Source organism: Nycticebus coucang, chromosome 2, assembly GCF_027406575.1.
Source record: "Nycticebus coucang isolate mNycCou1 chromosome 2, mNycCou1.pri, whole genome shotgun sequence".
NCBI lineage: Eukaryota > Metazoa > Chordata > Mammalia > Primates > Lorisidae > Nycticebus > Nycticebus coucang.
This window is the reverse complement of record NC_069781.1, coordinates 121,550,755-121,570,020: the sequence shown is the minus strand read 5'-3', so window position 1 is coordinate 121,570,020 and position 19,266 is coordinate 121,550,755. Positions and strand designations below refer to the sequence as shown.

Genomic DNA, 19,266 nt, shown 5'->3' with positions numbered 1-19,266 from the left:
CATCCTTTTTTATTTGGTACATTAAATACGTTAAGGAAGCCCAACATATAAAATACAGACAAGTTGAGCTACTTGGTCTGAAGAAGAGAACGACAGTTATGCCAAGATTTCTTCTAAGCTTTTCTTTCTTTCTTTTGTCAGCTCAGCTTCTACTGTTTTCTCTAGATCTGTTTTTATTATTTCTTCTCTCCAGACATCATGTTTGAAAGATCCAAGAGAGAAGACCAGACTGAGAGTCTGGTGAGAAAGTAATCAGTCCAGGATGTGCCTAAGTGGCTGGCCTGACTTGTCTCTTTCTCTTATACATCTGTCTTTGTCCAGAGTGTAGAATCCTAAACTAATCAGTTGCAGTCAGGGTTATAGGGTTAAGTGACAGTAAACAAACTGACTTCTAAGTAAGAAATGGTTATGATCACCTTTTTGGAGAGAGCGCTGTAGGACACAGACAATTGAAGGTCATAGATTTTTCAGAATGTTCTTATGAGTGCCACTTGGTGGGTTACGCATTGTACATTGTATAGTATACTCGGTGGTTAGAGTGCAGGACTTGCAGTGACAGTATCATGGGTGTACTCTGTCAGATAATTACTCTCATCTGTCTTTAGCAAGCTCTGTCCTTTCTTAAATTTTATTACACATTACCATTTATGCGGGGCTCCGTGTGGGAGGGCATGAATGTGCATTTTATAGCATGTATGCTGAGAGATTGCCATTGACTTTTCTATTTAATGTTTACAAACAGCACTCTACATTTAAATGTGATTTCCATTTTCCACATGAATAAACTGAGGCTTAAAAGTAGTGTCTAGGATCAAATAGTAATGGCAGATCCAAACCAAATGTGATTGAATTTCCTCTGAGATGTAGCATACTTGCATTTTTCTATCTGGATAAAAAGATCTATTATAGCTTAATAAAAACATGTGCTACAGTTGTGTAACTGACTCTTTTAACACTAAGAAACTCTCTATTCCCATGAATTTCTAAAACTGGTGTCCAATATCGAGAGATGAGGATGATGATTACAATTTGCCAGTCAGCTGAGGTTCTGGGTCTCAGATCCATAATCTAGAACCCCAAGATATGCAGATTCTCAGTATTGGACATTATCTTACAGACTTTCTGGATGACTCTCCACTGTTGTTTGTGACTCTGCAGGTGTGAGTATGATTTGTTGCTCAACGCTGATGTGAATAGCACCCAGCACCAGCAGTGGTTCTATTTTGAGGTGAGCGGGATGCGTGCCGCCGTCCCTTACCGATTCAACATCATCAACTGTGAGAAGCCCAACAGCCAGTTTAATTACGGTATGCACTTTGAGGGAACAAGGGCTTTCTGGATGATCCCAGGAATGATATCACTTTTTGATTAATTATTGCCAGAGCCCTGCATGGGTGCCTAGAGGGTCTGAAGTGGGCTGGTACAGTTGGGTTGCCAGTGGGGCGAGGCAGTGGGCCACCGAGGGCATTCTGTTACCATGGAGGGAAACGTGATGAACCCTCCCAGAGACTCCCCCTAACCCATGCTATGGAATTCAATTAGTACATGTATTACACTACTTACTGCTTCCTTTGCTCCTCCTTGAACTTTCTGAGGTTGGTAAACTCTTACATTTATTCCTTCTCTCCATCTCCTAAATCCCACAGGAGCAAATGTTCTGACATGCCTGTTACAAGAGGGGAAAAGCAGAATCCAACTGGACCACACTGATTCACACCCTCAGAAAACACTAGACAAAGTTCAAGTTCTCTTGAATACCTCTGGCCATTTCAGAAGACACAGTTATGAGACAAAGACTGACTAGCAACCCATATTTATTGGGAATGTTTCTAAGAATGGAAAATTCTAGGACTAGAAAATTCGGTATACCTTTTGCTAGATCATACACTAATTTACAGGGTGGATTTGCATAAGGAATAAGTATTCCCAGGTGTCTGTGCCTAAGCACAGGATGTTACCTTTACTTTGTAGTGACTAAACAGATTCATGTTGGTGGATAAGGAAGAAATACGAACCCTGACTCTGCATTCACTTTGCATAGCTGCTATAACAAATTATCACAAGCCTGGTGGTTTAACACAAGATGAATTTATTCTCTTACAGTTCTAGAGTCCAGAAGTCCAAGCTCAGTTCACTGAGCTAAAGTCAAGGTATTGGCTGCATCTAGGGCAGAATAAATTTCCTTTCTTTTTCCAGCATCTAGTGTAATATTTGACATTCCCTCCATTCTTTGGTGGATGGTTCCTTTTTCCATCTTCACAGCACACAATGTGCTTTGAACAACACTGATCATCTTCAAATCTCTCTCTGCTTCATTTGCCTTGTATTTCTTTTACAGTCAAACTTCTTTCTGCCCCTCTCTTAAAAGGACATTTGCGGTTGCATTTAGGACTTTCTAAGATAATCTCCTTGTTTTAACACCCTTAACTTAATCACATTTGCAAAGTCTCTTTGGCCGCATATGGTTATAATTCATAGTCTCCAGGGTTTTAGACCTGGTTGTCTTTGGGGGCCATTAGTCAGCCCACCACAGCTCTCTTTCTGGACTAATTCCTGCTTCTATTTTGTGTAGGGATGCAGCCAACCCTGTATTCTGTGAAGGAGGCTCTTCTTGGCAGACCTACCTGGATACGGACAGGCCACGAAATCTGTTACTATAAGTAAGTTAGAGTGATGTCAGTTTCCTTTTTTCTGCTCTGTCACTCCCTTTCAATTTCTTGCTTTTCCATATTGATTTTATAAACCTCAGAAATCTGAGGTTTTCTGCTATACTTGTCCCTCTGTCCTACTGGCCAATTCTTCACCCTTCGGAGTTATGAACATGTTCATTGGCACCCACAGTAGGCCTTTCAAATATATTTTGATGTGCTGAAAGATGGTTTATCTTTAGTCACACATTAAATCTTTTGGACTTTGTTATTAGATATCAGAAGTTACAAACTCTGATATCTAATCTCTGGGATTAGTATACCAAGCATTTTATCTTTAGTAACACATTAAATCTTTTGGACTTTGTTATTAGATATCAGAAGTTACAAACTCTGATATCTACTCTCTGGGATTAGTATACCAAGCATTAGTTCTTTATCTGTCACCATTGGACCCAGTGAACAAAAAGTCTACAATATTCTGTCTGATTCTAATTCCTATCCACCCAGACTTCAGTTACCCAACGTTCAGGAAAGTGACTATGTGACAAATACTGTTAAGTAACTTTTCCACTTCAGCAAGATCATTTTTTTTTTTCTTTTTGGAAAAAGATTAAAGAGGGAGCAGTTTTAAAATTCATCTTTAATCCTTGATTCAGTGGCCACTTTGGTCAATTTCTTCTGCAAAGTTGTAATGCATAAAATTTAAATTATCTATATATTGTGATGAAAGAAATGGATTCCAGACTGAGCAATTACTTAAGTGTACATTTTCTTCAGATGAAAAATAAAATTTAAATTCATGAGAAAAAAATGGGTAGGAATTTCTCACAGTTGTAGAATATATGTATATAATTATTAGTTCATGGCTAGTTTCCTATAAAAACTGATAGGCTAGTACAAATTCTTGCTATATTTGTTTATAAAGTAAGTCTGATTTCTTTCTGAGATTACAGCAGACTTTTGAAAAACCTATTTCCAAACATTCTAGAGTTTAGGATAGTTGTCACTATTAAAGAGAAAGAGGGTGTATACCCTCTGCCTCTTGGCTTTTGAGACTATGAAGATGGGTGTAGTGATAGGTAGGAAAAGCTGAGAATCTTGTTGCTCTATTGAGTACAAAGGCAAAGAGAGATAATGGTCATTTACAGAACACAGACCTGGGCTGACAGTCTGTAATGAAAGAGTTGGGAATCTTTACTCCTTGATGGATCAGGGTATGAATCTGAACAGTATTTCCTGATATTCTTCAGAACAGTGATTTTCAACCTAGTGTGCCACAGCACGCAGTGTGCCCTGAGAAGGTCTTAAGTGTGCCGCAAACATTTTTAAAGATCATTAGTTAAATTTATTTTCAAAAGCAGTTCAAAGCACAGTAAGTATATTCTTCCCCCCCGCGGCCCCTCTCTTTTTATTTTTCTTGTGCAGTTTCTGGCCAGAGCTGGGTTTGAACCCGCCACCTCTGGCATATGGGGCCGGCACCCTACTCCTTTGAGCCACAGGTGCCACCCTTTCCTCTCTCTTTTTCATGATCAGCATACATTAAGTGTGCTGTGGAAGTTTAACTATAGGTTCAAGTGTGCTGGGATATAAAAATGTTTGAAAAACACTGCTTTAGAAGAATAGCAACATATTACACCTTTGTTCGTTTTCTGTTCATCTAAATGGCAATCCCTCTCTGGTCCACCTCTCTGAAGCCGCTTCGGACCTTTGTCATGGCTTGAAGAGATTTAGATTATGAATCACCTCAAGGTGATAGCTTCCACAACTGCAGGGAAAAAAAGTGAAAACCTAAATTTGGATTTTGGTGTGTCAAAAATAACTTTTAGTTTCCTCTGGAAATAGTTACCCTCAATAAAGGGGAAAGTTTCAGCGTAGAGACAGCGTGGATTCGGAACTTAGTGAGAGATTGGACAAACGTAATACTTTGTGTCCTTTTCCAATGGGATATGTATAGTCCTCCCCAGAGGATGCTCCTCTTGGAACTGGGGAATGAAGAGAAGCCTCATGCAGAAGGCGAAGGAAGAAGCCACATTTCCAGGCTTCGGGAGCACTGCCTTGGCCTAAGGAAAGCCCATGTTAATAGTTTTGAGATTCATTAACAAGACAATTGTTATGTGATTAAAGAGTAACAGAGGGGTGAGATGAAAACCATGACTGTATAATGTAATTCATTTTTCATATTCCAGCCATGAATGCAACAGAGATGAATGGATAAGATTGCTGCATTGTAATGTAGTTTGTTTTATAATTATTCACCACATTATGTTAACATATTTCCAATAATGTGATCTAACAACATAATAGATATGTGTAATCTCTATTCACCCACAAATCAGAACACCTCTCCCTATTGTAAATGCTTTGGATAAAGATACAAAGTATCTTTCCCCCTGTTTACTCATCCCAGTCTTGGAATTGCTCTGCTTTTTAAGATTTCTTTGCTTTATCCCTGCCTTTGTTCCCCTCTAGTGTATTAATTTGGGGGAACTTTATCTTCCTATTTCCTTGTCTCCAGTATGTCATTAGAAGAAACAGAAGGTCTCTTTCTACTATTCTGTTCAATTCCTGGATTTGGTGCCATTTTTTTTTTTTTTATTGCAGTTTGGCCAGGGCCGGGTTCCAACCCTCCACCTTTGGTATGTGGGGCTGGCACCCTACTCACTGAGCCACAGGCGCCACCTTTGGTGCCATGTTTTAAGGAGATGAAAGGGTGCTTATTGTGGCGAGAACTGGGAGCCATGGTACCTGAATATATATGTAGAGAGAGGGGTGAAAGGAAAAAAGACATTCGGAAGGAATGGGATATTTGCATATCACAGTAAAGGAGGTAGGCTGACTGATCATCATGAGATGGAAAGTAGTCCCCAGACTATTTTGATAGTGCAGCATTAGCAGTGAGCTATATTTATGCGTGTACTTATTAGATCAGTTCATAAGTTATTTTTAAAAAAATAATACATGCCACAGGGTAGCACCTGTGGCTCAGTGGTTAAGGCACTGGCCCCATATACCAAGGGTGGCAGGTTTGAACCAGGCCCCGGCCAACCTGCAACAAAAAATAGCCAGGCGTTGTGGCGGGTGCCTGTGGTCCCAGGTACTTGGGTGGCTGAGGCAAGAGAATCGCCTAAGCCCAGCTGTGAGCTGCGATGCCACAGCACTATACTGAGGGCCATAAAGTGAGACTCTGTCTAAAAAAAAAAAAATTATACATGCATGGCTATGCTCATATATTATGTACATTAGATAGAGTGAAGAATTTTAAATGATATAAAAAGATGAAACAAATAACAGTTTTAAATGTCTACCTAATTATTACATCTTTATATTATTGTATAGCTTAGGTCTCACTATAACTTTATGAAGTTTACCATTAAAAAGAAAGTTGTAAATAGTCTTTTATGTAATTTTGAGAAATTTTGGTTAACTTTCCCGATCTAATCAGATTATTTGTACATAGTGAGAATTTTTGAGGAAGATTTAGTATTAAAAGGAAGAGGTAGGGCATGCCTATTCAAATGATCAAATCATTTTTATCCTTTTGCTTGTAACTTACCGTTAATTGATGCTTTTGGAGCTGAATTAAAAAAATGTCAGTTTTGTGCGGTTTAGTTTACTTACATAATGTAAATAATGTAAATCAACCAATGTAAGCTGTTGCAACTTTACCAGAAGCTAAAAGCAAAAAAAAGAGGAAGTGGGTTAACTAATTCCCACTTCGCCCTCAGGAGACCTTCTATGCAGAAATTGATGCTTCTCTATCTGACATAGAAAAAGCGTAGATGTAAAATGTAACATGTTTTTCATTCTCCAGTCCTGGCATACAACAGAGGGCCAAATGGTTAAGATCCCTGCACCATAATCTAGACTGTTTTATAATCACTCATCACATTACATTGATGTGGACTACACAGGGCATCTGTGCCAATTCAATCTGCACATCCAACGTCAGACAGATGAATTTCGTTCTTACTACCTAGCTAATGCATTTCAAGAGAAATTCTAATCTTTTCTCCCTGTGGTCAGTTGATCATCTTGCCCCTGCCCCTGGCTCACTCCTATGCCTTCCACCTCATCCTCCCTCTCCCCTCGGCCTGAAAGACCAGTAGGCAAGGAAATAAAAACGTCCCTTGAGAGGGAGGAACAGCAATGTTCTGATTCATTTTTCCATGCGTCTCATAAAAGAAAGCAAGGACCCTTTTAGTTTCTCTTTTGTGTAGTTCCCCGTGGTCTGCTTCTCCCCCTAATGCACACAGCCTCACACTGTTTGGAATTTGCTCTGAGCTCCATCTAAAGTAATTTTGGTGTTGAAGGGCAGAGGGAGGAAAGCTGCGCGCTCTGAGTGGTCATGTAATACACAACGGCTGATCTCTTCTGACATTTATCTCCGCTCGTGAGAGGAGATGGAACAGCTCACTCATGAAGATGAATGTCATACGCGAGCTCTGCCATCATGCATCCTTCCGAGGGATCTCAGGAGAGAGATTTGGTGTTATATAGAATATTAGAATTGCTGCAGACACGCGGAAGCCTGGCGACTTGGCTGCTCTGCCTTATTAAATCCTTTTAAGTGAAATGATGTACCTTTGTTAAACAGAGCCATCGTCATTATAAGATTATCGAATTCACTCTCTATCATGGCATTTGCTTATTTCATGCACCCACAGGAGGAAAAATGACTTCCCAGCATATTTTTAAGTATAAGTGGAAATAGATTGAGTTCATAACTATGCATTTGTATACTTTGCTCCTTGCTTCATTGAAGGCTTTATGATTATAAAAATACAGATCCTTCTGAAGATAAATATGTCAGGGGATGAAAAAGCAATGGGGAAACTTTTTAATTGCAGAGTGACTATATCTATGTAGCCCGGGTCATCTTGGACACAAGATGAACAATCCAGGATCCAGCAAATTTTCAAGAACACACCTGAGTTTTGCCAGGCATCTGCTCCATCCGGAAGAGCAGACTGAGCAGAGAAACTTCTTTGAATTAAACTTCCACCGCTCATTAACAGCATGACCTGGGAAAATGATCCCAACTTCTCTTAACTTCAGATTCCTTATCTGTAAAAAGTGGATAATAATGGTATCTATTTGACGGAACTATTCTGAAAGTTAAATGACATAAGATAAAGTGCACAGAAAGCTTAGAACAGGGTTTGGTGCATAGTAGGTATTCAATGAATGCTAGCAATTATTAATAATTAATAAAAACGACTGGGTGGGGTGGCTCACACCTGTAATCCTAGCACTCTGGGAGGCCAAGGTGGGTGGATTGCTTGAGCTCAGGAGTTCGGGATGAACCTGAGAAAGAGTGTGACCCTCATTCTTATTAAATAGGAAAAACAAGCCAGGCATTGTGGTGGGTGCCTATAGTCCCAGCTACTGGGAGGCTGGGGCAAAAGGATCTCTTGAGCTCAAGAATTTGAGGTTGCTCTGAGCGATGATGATGCCATGGCACTCTACCAGGATGACAGAGTGATACTGTGTCTCAAAAAAAATCATAATTAGTAGAAACATCTTCTTAGTGGCATCAAATACCATTCTTCATATGCTATGAAGGATCTTAGTAGATGGGTCACTTTTACCAGTTCTCATCTGGGTTATTACACTCTTTTTGTTATTTCAGATTCTAAGTGCATAGGCAGCCCTCATTTATGAAGATCCAAACTTCAAGTTCCCATTTCCTTACTTGGGACACAAGACCTGTTGTCCTTTTATCCATTCCTAAGATGCAGATAATATAATGAAAAATATCTTAGTTTGGGGACCAAGCCCACACCTGGGCTTTAATCTTGTTTGCTATTCTTGTGTGAAATTGCTCCAGACACTTAACATCTGTGAGTTTTAATTTCCCCAACTGTAGAATATATGTGAAAAGTATTATTAGTACTTACCTTAAAAGGATGCCATCGGGATTAAAAATAAAATATGTTAAGCATCCCAATTCTTACTCCTGCAGTCTGTAGTCCTGTTGTTCTACAGACTTTAACTGAATGGCTGCTATGTCCGGATGCTGTGACTAGTGTAAAGATATACGAGTGAGTGTGCGTAATTCTTGCCAAGAAAGGGCATGGGAAAGGGGCATATCAGGGAAGACTTCCTGAAAGAAAGATTCACTTGCATTGAATCTTGAAGGATGAAAAGAGATAACCAAGGAAGAGGGAAAGGGCTTTTCATACAATGGAAGAAGCACACGAGAACCATTGAAAATATGAAGGTTGAATGTTACTGCCTTGCACACATCCCTCAATGCGTTCATGTCATAATGAGGAAAGCAAAAATAACATTTTGAAGATGTCTCACTCTATTATGGGCAACTTGAACTGTAGCAAGTCAAAGATTTCAATGTACAGATTTATCAAACATTTCACTTTGAAGAAGATAGTCTTAGGAAACTTTGAGGGCCTCTGAAGAGCAAGTTTGCTGGAAACAGAGTCATGTCCTGGATGGCTCCTCTTACGATACGGCTGCCAGGAGACCCCGGTGGGGAACCCTGACACCTGTGTGAGGTTCAGCCAGAGGTTAGAACCCAGATTAGGGTTGTAACCAAATCTCCTTTAGCTGAAATTCATTTTAAATAAAGTGACATTTGTTTTTTTTAAATTCCAGCAGTTTTGCAACCATTCTGGATAAAGTGCTTGTCAGCATTTAGTATCAGTCAGGAGACTGTAACAACAGAACTACAGGGAGTATCATGTTAGGGGCGTGTGTGTGTTTGTGCGTGTCTGTGTGTGTTGGCGTGTGATAAGGCAGATTTTACACAGTCAAAACTATCACTTGAAATCCTTACGTTTCCCTTAAATCCCTAAGAGCGGGACCTGTGGAAGCTCGTGAGCTAAGAATTAGCCCATTTTATTTCTCTCTCCCTTTCCCTGTAGCTGTTCTTTCCTTGAAGTCCAGGTTTAGTCACAATGAAGGAACGAGATCAATTTGTGGATTTCATTTGCTCACTTTGTCTGTCCTGCTCTTTCCGCACTTGAGTGGGGTATGGCTGAGTTTGCACAGGGTGAATGTGCTTGTGTCGTGACGTCAGCATGCTTGGCTCGTTCATGCCTCCTGTTCCATTACTGGACTGGCAGTGCCATGGGAGTTATTTATATCCTGCTGCTCAAGGTCATCGCTGAGGTCTGGCTTTTCACACATGCCTGCCTCCTGAGGGCCCATGTTGTCACGGGGTGCACGGAGTTAATCGCTGCTGCAGAGACTGGCGTGCTGGGAGCTTGTCAAAAAGTCATGCAAAATATTCAAAAATTTCGACCTCTGGCATAAAATGGGTTAATAATCCAGTAGAAAACTGAAAAAGAAGCAAAGCCCATGCCAGATGGGACCCCCATCCTGCCTTTGGCCCTGGGGAGCATCTAGTGAGGCACTAGGTATGTGTTTCTGCTTGTATCTGCACACGTGAGTACGTGTGTGTGTGCATGTGTGTGCATTCCCACATGTCTGTCCACAGGTCAAGCTCTTGGTCATATTTGGGTTGGCTACCCCTGGCTCATTTCATTTCAGTTGGCTCTTCCAGCATAAGGAGGTGTAACGGAGTAGCACCTGTTGTTCAGCCAGGTTTGTTAACTGAATTTGTGTTTGCAGGGGAGCCTTTACAAGTGATATTGGAAAGCAAATAAAAGGAAGAGCATATGTGACCGGCATGCTTGAGACCCCACCTGCTTCCGTCCTTCCTTTCTAATAACCAGACTCGTAGCTTTTGGAGACACTTCAGAACTTTGGGGAAATCTGCAAAGAGGAGACCTTCTTAGTCATCAAGATATAGATCACACCCTGAAGGAAGACACCCTTTTGAAATTTTTATTTCCGTAGGCACAAAGTAGATGGGTTCTGTTAGTGCATGGCTGAAAAGCTGGATGGGACAGTCACTTAGGCTTACCGTAGCATGAGGTACCTTCCTTTTCCCAGCATGATCATGGCTCCAGGATGCTGTGTTCATAGTAGCTGAGGCCATGGTCAGTGGGCTCCCAGCTTCTTTTACTTCCATCCCTAGTTTTATCAATATTGAAAACCCATAAGACCGTAAGGCATGAGATAGTAGACTTTCTAGTTTTTCCTTTCATACACACTTGCCCTCTAGTTTAGGTGTGGGGTGGCATAAAGTTTAGCAAAAAGCCAGAAAAGAATAACCAATATTTTTTTGTATTTTGCAAGAATACATGAGAATAATTACTTATGATTTCTTGCTTTTCCCTTCCCTGTCCCCAGTAAAACCCAAAGCACACTGGACAAGTAAGCTAACATTGTAAGTGTTCAAAGGTAGAATTACATCTTTTGTTGTCCGGGGCATACTTTGCATTATAATGCAGCCTTGATGATAACATTTCTCAGGAAATCTGCACAGCTGTCTGCATCAAATGGTAGCATGTGGGGAAAATATTGTTCGGAATGTACTTCTGGGTGCAATTTACTTTGATACTGTTCTCTGAAGTATTAAAATTGATTCTTCATGTTTGACAAAGGAAGATGTGTACTCTCAAGCTTTAAGAAGCTGAATCATATTTGGGTGACAAATATATTCTTCCGGGAAGAAAGTATTGTATAGTAGAAAGAACAAAGGCTTTGCAGCCAGAGAGATCTGGGTTCGAATCCTGCTCTGACTACTTACTGGCCTTGAGACTTGAAGCAAATTAATTTTTCTAAGCTTCTGTTCCTTCATTCACACAATGGGATGCTGCAGCAATAATACGAGATGATGTATATAGTAGTGTTTGCTAATAAATCCATTTGACAGATGGAGGGGAAAGGAAGGAGCTGCACCTTATGTAGTCTAGGGGAGAAAAAGGATCAGGGGAACCCACATTAGGGTGATGAAAGTGTATGTCTGCAGTAGAGTTCTGGGAAGAACACAATTTCTCACATTCCCTCTATTTTGTAGTTCAATGATATCTAGCCTTCAGGTTCAGATGTAGCAAGGCAAGGCCTGTAGCATATAGGCCACAAATGACAGGTGAATGGGCCAGGCTACATCCTGCTACTCAACTGACTCATGACCTGGCAGCAACTTCATTTGTCTAAGTCTCTATTTTCTGAATTCTACCCACAAAAGCATTCCCAGTGAAGGCCATTTTGCCTTGTATATAACACACAGGTTTATAGATACTAGGACTCAGAGTGACAACCCTCTTCCCCCATCTCTCCCTCTCTCTTATTCACTTTTCTTCTCCTTTTTCTAGAAACCATTACTACCAGAGTGCAGCTGCCACAGGTGGAACATCTGGGAAGTATTATTATAGCCTCACCTTTGCTGTCACCTTCCCGCATAATGAGGATGTTTGCTACCTGGCCTACCACTATCCCTACACCTACACAGCCCTCATGGTAACTCCTCTTTGTAGCATCACTCCAGCAGGCCTGCAGTTTTTCTTTGTTTACTGCTGTTGTTTTTTTGTTGAGAACATCCAGGATGCCCTGACATCATGGGTGGTGGGGGCGAAGTGCTGCCTTCCTGAGGTTTTGTTGTCATGAACTTACAGGCTTTATGTATGTTCCATCCCCTTCCCTGAACAGCTGAGTTATTGTTGCTGATATTCTGAACCCCAAGTGGCCTGCAGGTTGAGTGTGGGAAGTGGGGACATTTCTTAGGGTCTCTATCTTTTTTTTTATTGTTAAATCATAGCTGTGTACATTTGTGCAATCAAGGGGTACAATGTGCTAGTTTCATATACAATCTGAAATATTCTCATCAAACTGTTCAACGTAGCCTTCATGGCATTTTCTTAGTTATTGTATGTAGACATTTGTATTCTGCCTTTAGTAGGTTTTGCCTGTACTCATTCTAAGATGCACCGTAGGTGTGGCCCCACCAATTACCCTCCCTCCACCCTGACTTCCCCACTCCGTTACCCTCCCTTGGCCCTTTCCCCACATTCTTGTGCTATAGGGGGTTATAGCGTTCATATGAAAGCTATAAATTAGCTTCATAGTAGGGCTGAGTACATTGGATACTTTTTCTTCCATTCTTGAGATACTTTGCTAAGAAGAATATGTTCCAGCTCCATCCATGTAAGCATGAAAGAGGTAAAGTCTCCATCTCTCTTTAAGGCTGCATAATATTCCATGGTATACATGTACCCCAATTTGCTAGTCCATTCGTGGGTCGATGGGCACTTGGGCTTCTTCCATGACTTAGCAATTATGATAGCAATTATGAACTGGTCTCTATCTTTTTAAAACAAAGTCCTTGGAGGCTGGACATGGTGGCTCACACCTGTAATCCTAGCACTCTGGGAGGTGCAGAGGAGTGGGTTGCTTGAGCTCAGGAGTTTGAGACCAGCCTGAGCAAGAGTGAGACCCCACCTCTATTAAAGATAGCTAGGCATTGTGGTGGGTGCCTGTAGTTCCAGCTACTCAGAGGCTGAGGCAAGAGAATCAGGATGTCTGGAACCTAGGAGTCTGTGGTTGGTGTGAGCTATGATGACACCACTACACTCTAACCAGGGTGACAGAGCAAGACCCTGTCTCAAACAATAAATAAAATAAATAGTCCTCAGGTCAAGCATGAAGTAGTCAGATTTGAGTTGAATTGGAGAGACAAGTGAGCTGAGATGCAAATCTGAGGACCCTTGTCTCCATGAGGGGACTGGAGCAGAAGGCAAGGAGGTCGAGCTTGGAAGACTCCTGTGTCTGTGAGTAAGCAGCTGCTTCAGCATCTGTCCTGGTTCCCATTACTGTGGGATGGAGGCTGCTAGAAGGATCTGGGATGGACAAGAAGCAGGGAGAACAGAGCACTGGGTTGCTGCAAAGGAGGACCATAATCATTTATTTCATGAGAATTAGCAGAAGCTGGGCTGGACACGACTGTTAGCGTCCCTGGGTTCCATAAGGCCCTGCTCAAGGTTCATGAGACAATTTTCAGCAAATTGACTGCTTCAACCATGCAGTTTTCTTTCATTTGCAAAAGTGGGCAAACTATCCCTTACCCTTAGATATTTCATGGATATCCTGAGGATTAATGAGCTGCAATATCTTCTATAAGGCACTTTCATCCTCTGTGTTAATGTAAAATGTTATTAGCATATTTATAATAATATGTGTATATATGAACATATATATCACTTAGCCTGAAGGTTGAGCATTTTCATTTTAAGGCTGTGATGAAGAGTTGGAAAAGATAATAACCAAGAACACCTTTCCTTTAAAAAGGAATGTTCAGGTATAAGTGAACATTTTTATTTTTCTCGAGGAGGCATATCTTAAACTTGGCTCTCTGCATCGTGAGAGTGCATCTGCCCCTCTCCGCATATGTTGTCTTGCCTAAGGAAAGATTTTTACTATTTCCCAGATTGCAAAAGATGCACAACTAGTATTATTTGTGTATCACACTTAGAGAGCTCAGGAAGTTAATCCAAGAAATGTGCCTCACAAGCTATGTTGTAACAAGCCGTGTTTGTTATGAAACGTGTTTTGTTGCCTTCAGGGACACAGAACAGGCAAGATTCATGATCCCTTTCAACAGCTGTTTCTACAGTCTTGCCTGTGAGATGCTGGGAGGGAAAGTCTACTGAGGAAGTGGATTCTTCTTGGAATGTGTGTTTGCCTTTTCCATTGGGGGACGAAGGAACTGCATGCGGGTCTAAGACCGTGTTCTTGTCACGTGTTAAGAGTATCTCCAACCCTGATCAGGTTCTTGGTGGCAATTAGTATAAAACGTTGGAACTCAAAGTGGTGAGCAAGCTGTCTAGTTCCCCCTTATTTATAGATGCAAAATCTAAAGCCTGGAAGTGCCACATCTCCCTAGAAGCCAAGCAGAGTAGAAAACGCTGGCCTTGGATGTCTATTCTGGTGGCCTTTCTATTCCACTTGAGCAAAAGTATGAAAAAATTCAGAATTTCTGCTGTGGGGTCAGATCAGTGTCCTCACTTGTATAACAATAGCTATGGAAAAAATGCAGTTTGGTTTTACAAGTACACGCAGTCATCTCTGCGTGATGACACAGACATCTCCAAGGGTTGAGTTCAAGTCACCAACCCATGATTTATGTCTATAATGCTGGGTGCTGTGGACGTGGTTCAGTTGAAGGAGAATGTTTCTCACCAAACCTGGTCCAATTCTTATCCTAAGATACTCTGATGGATTCTTGCTAGGTGCCTACAAGCTCATGTAAAGTCTGTAACCTTTTCAAGCAGGCTTGACTGCACCTGGGTGCTCACCTTGTTTCCTGGGTCCATTTATCTTCTGGAGACTGTGTCAGACCAGACCAGAGGGTTAAAAAGTTTACAACTGAAATATAACTTAGAAGCTGTTGGGGTTCATGGGAAGATAATTTCATTTCGAGGGGAGGCAAAAATACAAACAAGACAACCTCTAGTCACTTAGTCATTGAGAGGGAGAGCAAGGCCTTGTTAACTGAGGTTCATGGGCTTATGACTATTAACAGCATGATTTGCTGTTACTAATAATTATAGTCTTTTTTACTGTTAGTATTAATAAAAACTTATTATTTGTCAGGCTATTGACTATGATCACTTCTACCAGGGAAGTTTGGGGAAAGTTCATGAGAAAGAAGGATAAAAAATAGCTTCTTATTTTTCCTAAATGACTAGAACAGGGTTAGAAAGATAATATGGCATTTGAAAGTGAAAAAAATCTACATTCCCACTTTTACCAATTGTACCAATTGTACCAATAACTCATGGTCTTTGTCCTCTCTGTTTAAGACAATAGTTGACTCTGTGACTTCTCTTAAAAATCTCTCCTTTCATTGTGGACAGAATGAGCACATTCTGTAATATACACTAGTCATTTTTATTTTTGGACATGTCCTAAGGAGAAACACTTCTTCTTCCAACAGGTCAGTGATAAATTAAATGTGAGTAATACCCCAAGGGCAGAATTAACTGTATGTGATTTGGGGGTTAGGCTGAGGGTTGGAAAATACATTTCCATGTGGAATTCACAATTTGAAAGTCTGTGATACTATGGATTATGTTTAATAATCACAGACATTTTTATAGCAAAGGACTTTGTGTTGGATGTTTTTCAACATGAATATAATTTTGAAACCTTTAAAAGTTTTATTATTCTCTTATAATAAGAGAATTAGTGTTTGGTTCTTTGAAAGTGATATCTTCCAGATGCTTGCCAGCAACACTGTAGCATAATTGTTCAAAATGATAGCATTAAAATAAAGCTAAAAGAAATAAACACACTATTGTTGCCATTCTGAAGCAAATAAAATGAGTTATAGTTTTTTTTTTTTTTTGTGGTTTTTGGCCAGGGCTGGGTTTGAACCCACCACCTCTGGCATATGGGACCGGCGCCCTACTCCTTGAGCCACAGCATCACCCAAATGAGTTATAGTTTAATCAGCAATATTAAGATACCAGTGATGGTAATGATTGCTAACTTGATTGTAATACTTTGTTAAAGTATTAGAATTTTGTTACAGATTATCGCTAGGTAGCCAATGGTATAGGTTGATAATGGAGCCCCAAAAGAGTTTCTGATGGGTATTTTAGGAGCTCAGGAAATGGTACCTCACTGAGAACTGAGAACTATATGAGTTGACAAGAGACAAGAAAAGTGGTCATAAGTAGGATCCAAATATTTGGATAGCTTAAGGCTCTTAAAGGGTAGAGTAGAAATTTTTACCAGACACATACCCAGCATGAAAGATGCTAAAATTATTATCCTCAAGGATGGGAAATGGGGTGTAGCATAGGGACAAGAAAAGGGGGCGAGGAGAGAATTAGAGTGTTATATGCATAATATCTTATAAAGGGCCTGGAATAAATGAAGAATTATTTTCTCATTTAAAATTTTTTTTCCTAACTTTTTAAACAAATATTTTTTTTCTTTTTTTTTTTGATAAACAAAATTGTTCAGGTTTGTAATTTTGTTATTTTATTCTTTTTTTTTATTAAATCATAACTGTATACATTGATATGATCATGGGGCATCATACATTCGCTTCATAAACCATTTGACACATTTTTATCACAGTGGTTAACATAGCCTTTCCGGCGTTATCTCAGTTACTGTGCCAAAACCTTTACATTCTACATTTACCAAGTTTCGCAAATACCCCTGTAATATGCACCACAGGTGTGATCCCACCGATCCCCCTCCCTCTACCCACCACCCCCCCTTCCCCAAGACAGTGTCTCTCCCTATTGCCCAGGCTAGAAAGCTGTGGCATTGTTGTAGCTCACAGCAACTCCAAACTCTAAGGCTTAAGTAATTCTCCTGCATCTGCCTCCAAGAAGTTGGATTACAGGTGCCCACCATGATGCTTGGTTAGTTTTTTTATTTTTTATTTTTAGTAGAGATGGGGTCTTCCTCTTGCTCAGGCTGGTCTCAAACTCTTGATCTCAAGCGATCCACCTGCTCAGCTTCCCAGAATGCTCGGATTATAGGCTTGAGCCATAAATGAAGAGTTTAAAAAGTGTCACGTGGGAAATGTTCACCCACATGTGCAAATCAAAGATGCAAGAACAAGTCATAAATCAGTGCTGTCAGGCACCGATAGACAGGGACCTCGCCTTGTATGGGTCCAGACAGGCACAGGAAAGGAGGTGTTGGTGTTGGTGTTGAGGAGGTGAATGTGAAAGGCTGTTCTGAAAGAAGCAGAATGTATGTGAATGGTGAATTCTTTGACCAAAAAGAACTCGAATTGCAAGGTCTTGAGAACAATAGAAGAACTAGTTTTTGAGGTCAGATGGGTCTGGATTTGAGGTCAAGAGCTGAGTTTCCTTGCTGGGTAGCCATGGGCAAACTATTTAACTTCTCTCAGCCTCAGTTTTCTCATCTATAGAAGTGGAAACATACAGACAGTTCCTACTCAGACTATTGTGAAGATTAAATGATTGCTACGTGGAAAGTATTAGCAAAGTGTCTATCCAGTAAGCAATACCAGATGGTAACCATTAGGGCTCTTGTTCTTTTCTTGTGATGATGTGTGATTATTTTCTCTGTTGGACTGATTGGAAGATACTCATTTAATTCATAATTTATACTAAGGTTAAAATTAAGTGAAAAACTTCAAATAGAAGAGCTCCCTACTCTCTGTAAGAAAACTACCCTAAAACAAAGGCTGCTAGAAATGGTTTTCTTAGGATGATTGATTATGATTTTCTCTTTACTCTCTTTTCCAAATTATCAGTGATACAACTTTGTTTGTTTTTAATAGAAAAGAATATTAAAATCATCTTTTCTTTATAATTGACAAATCTGTGAGTAGGTACCCAGAGACAAGCCATTTCTCTCATTCTTAAGTTAAGTCCCTTTAACTTAGGGAGAGGGATATTGGCAGATGGGGACGATTTGAGAAAGCTAATCAGAGCACGCTGTAAGCCTGTTCTGTAGCTTTTTATTTAGCTTAACAGAGTAACTTGTTCTCTTGTGATGAGAAGTCTTCCATTCTCTGCTGAGTGTCTTTAAGTGACAACTGAGATCTAGGCAGTGGACAAATAGGCCATCTCCTTAGGAGTGAGCTTTCTTCTAAATTAGGGGAACAGAAAGTGCAGGAGTTTAGGGGGTCACAATAAGAAATGAATGATTTTTGAGTGCACATTGCTTCCCACTTTATCAGTAGCCATCAGCAGGGTGACCTGCTGGGGTCAAGGCAAGTCTTCTATGCAAGTTCAAGGGAGTAGTTGATAAAGGAGAGGGAGATGACTCCTGTGGGGAGACTCAGGGGGAGGCCACAGGCTGAGCTTATTGGCCTGGATTTTCTTTCAAGAAGTCAGCCTCTCTGGGGGTTTCCACAATTGCCTTGAACTCATTCATATTTTTATAAAGAAAACCAACCCCATGGCTTCCACAGGGGTGCAATTATAGTCAGTTGGCACATGCATTCAGAGGCCCCACTTCTCTCATCAGTGATCCCCACAATCTCCAATTAGGCATAACCTTCCTAGACCTGAGATGGGAGCATTCACCTGGAGATCCTTTTTTAGGAGAACAAGACAAAGCCAAGTTTGCAAAAGGAAATTCAATAGAACTTTATAATTGGTTTATTGCTAGCAGTCTTCTGTATGACTGAAGTCACAATAATTATCTAAAAGTGGAAGTGTTATAGATTGGCCACACTTTGGTGGCAGATCTCGGGGGTGGAGGGGAGAGATAGACCGATAGGTATTTCATTGAGGGGTGCAGAGAGATGGATTTGTGAAAAAAGGCAGCTTATGAAAAATGAGCGTTAGCTAAAAGTATATTAGGCATTTGTTGAGCTTTATGATACAATTAATCATAAAAAATGTAATCATCATAAAATGTTAAGAGAGAAGTCATAGAAGAAGAAAACATTTCAACTTTGCTTTCTCCCACAGTTACTGGTGGAAGCACTGTTTTGAAGGACAATGTTCATTAGCCCTAAGCAGCCTTTTTGACTTTTTATCTCAGCGCTAACTATGCTTGATGATTCCTATAAACAAACCTGCTTCCGCATATCTGATTTATAAAAGTCCAGATTACATTATTTTTTTTAAGTTTGGTATCAGGTGCAAAAGAGCTATGGCCTACTGTGACATCACAGAAACAGAACGATAGTCACTGCTTTTCCTTTTTATTTTTTTTTAAATAATTCATTAGTTCCCATCCCCCCACTTTTTTTCTCCCACATAACATTTATTTAATTTTAATTTATTTTAACAGTTTTACTGTATTT

At 40.3% G+C, this 19,266-nt stretch overlaps 1 protein-coding gene across 3 annotated transcripts in view; it reads left to right on the top strand.

Moving 5' to 3' along the window:
* Positions 1–19,266, top strand: part of AGBL1 (AGBL carboxypeptidase 1) — a 698,527-nt gene that overhangs the window by 132,284 nt on the left and 546,977 nt on the right. For all 3 annotated transcript variants that reach the window (XM_053581727.1, XM_053581726.1, XM_053581728.1), the window contains exons 14-16: positions 1,159–1,307; positions 2,573–2,660; positions 11,834–11,978. In XM_053581727.1, the coding sequence (XP_053437702.1) occupies positions 1,159–1,307; positions 2,573–2,660; positions 11,834–11,978 (382 nt within the window). The remainder of the gene's footprint in view (positions 1–1,158; positions 1,308–2,572; positions 2,661–11,833; positions 11,979–19,266) is intronic.